Genomic DNA, 1,474 nt, shown 5'->3' on the forward strand with positions numbered 1-1,474 from the left:
CTCTCTCTCTCTCTCTCACTGGCCCGTGGCTGACCGGGCAGAGGCTTCTCACTCGGCTGCTTCTTCACTTGCCCCCTTCTTGTTTGTTATTGTTGTTGTTCTTTTCGCCCCTCGCTCACAAGTGCCGTCGTCTTCGGAGACAGACTTTTTACCGGCATCGCCGCCAAAAAGAATAGGGAGGTAAAGAGCCTGCGTGGTGTTCTCTTCCTCAGAAATGCCCCCCACAGCCCGGAATGCCGTGGAGGAGATAAATTATTGGATTAAGTACGTCGACTGTGCCCTTTCCCACCCTCGGCCGTTGCCGAGCGGAAAACACATCTACCACAGTGATCTCAGTACCGTTCCGGAGGTTCGTGACCTCTACGACTGTTTGTACAAGCTCTACACGGAGGAGGGCGCGTCAGCGAACTTCAGGGAGCCAGTGAACGCACTCGAGCTTGGTGTTTTCAACTATTACACCATTGTGAATGAGCCAATGTCACTGCGCACTGTTTTAGATCGCATTGCGGAGGGTGGACACTACTCTCAAGCTTCCCAGGTGACGCAGGATGTGGAAAGGATATGGAGCAACTGCGAGAAGTTTAACGGCCCCGACTCCGCTATTGCTGCTGAGGCAAAGAAGTGTCAGGCGACACTGATGACGCTGCGGGAGCGCCTCGCAGACGAGCAAAATGCTCCTGCCGCTGAGGTTGATAGGCTGGTCCGTGTCCTGGAGGACGCGGACGATTCTATCCTGGCCGCGCTGGAGAGGTATTTCAGGAAAGAGGACCCGTCGCTTATCCTCAGCGAGGGGGACCTGGATGTGGGAGCCCTGAAGGTCAAGCACGTGAAGGCAATGAAGGCGATATTTGAGCAGACGATGAATGGCGGCCGTCGTTGAGTAGTGCCCTTGAGAAGCACGGTGTGAGAGAGTGTGTGTGTGTGCGAATGCTTCTGGATGAGGATGCGGGTTGTGTGTCGGTGCGTTTCCTCCCCCTCTCCCTCTCTCTCTCTGTCGCGCATACGAGGCATGGGACGAGGGGAAGATGGGTTTCTATCCGTGTCGCTAAGACGTAATAATGGATTTCATGCGACGCTGTTTCTACGTCACTTTAAACACCAACACACAGATACACAAACGCATCTTCACCCCTACCCCTTCCTATCTCCTCGCCTCTCCGTTGTGGGGGCGAGGGCGCGGCGGAGAGGCAGACTGAAGTGGAGCACGGACGCAGCTGCACCAGTGTGGGGTACATCCTGTTTTTTCTTCTGTGTCCCCCGGTTGAGTCGCGGAGGCAAAGTGCAAGCCAAAAATTCGACAGATCACTGAAGCAACCGAAGGAAGGAGACAAGACAGCTCCCGCTTCCCCACCCTCAACACACAAACAAGCAAGCGGAAAACGAGGGTGTGAGACACAATGGGTGATGCGAGTGGGGCGCCGTCTAGCACAGACCTCGTCGCGGCGCTGCTGCGGCTCGAGGCGGCGATCACCCG

General features: G+C 56.0%; 2 protein-coding genes across 2 annotated transcripts; one reads left to right on the top strand and one right to left on the bottom strand.

The window, feature by feature from the left end:
- Positions 1 to 214: 214 nt before the first annotated feature.
- DQ04_04151120 (hypothetical protein) lies at positions 215 to 880 on the top strand (the record flags this gene model as incomplete). The annotated part of the gene is made up of 1 exon (XM_009313384.1): positions 215 to 880. The coding sequence occupies one exon, from the start codon at positions 215 to 217 to the stop codon at positions 878 to 880; it is 666 nt and encodes a 221-aa protein (XP_009311659.1).
- Positions 881 to 1,091: 211 nt separating this feature from the next.
- Positions 1,092 to 1,474, bottom strand: DQ04_04151130 (hypothetical protein; the record flags this gene model as incomplete). Its single annotated transcript, XM_009313385.1, has 1 exon — positions 1,092 to 1,474. A coding segment is annotated over one exon (383 nt), but the record flags the coding sequence as incomplete, so codon positions are not given.

The sequence above is a fragment of the Trypanosoma grayi genome (assembly GCF_000691245.1).
Source record: "Trypanosoma grayi strain ANR4 Tgr_415_V1, whole genome shotgun sequence".
In the NCBI taxonomy this organism is placed as follows: Eukaryota; Euglenozoa; class Kinetoplastea; order Trypanosomatida; family Trypanosomatidae; genus Trypanosoma; species Trypanosoma grayi.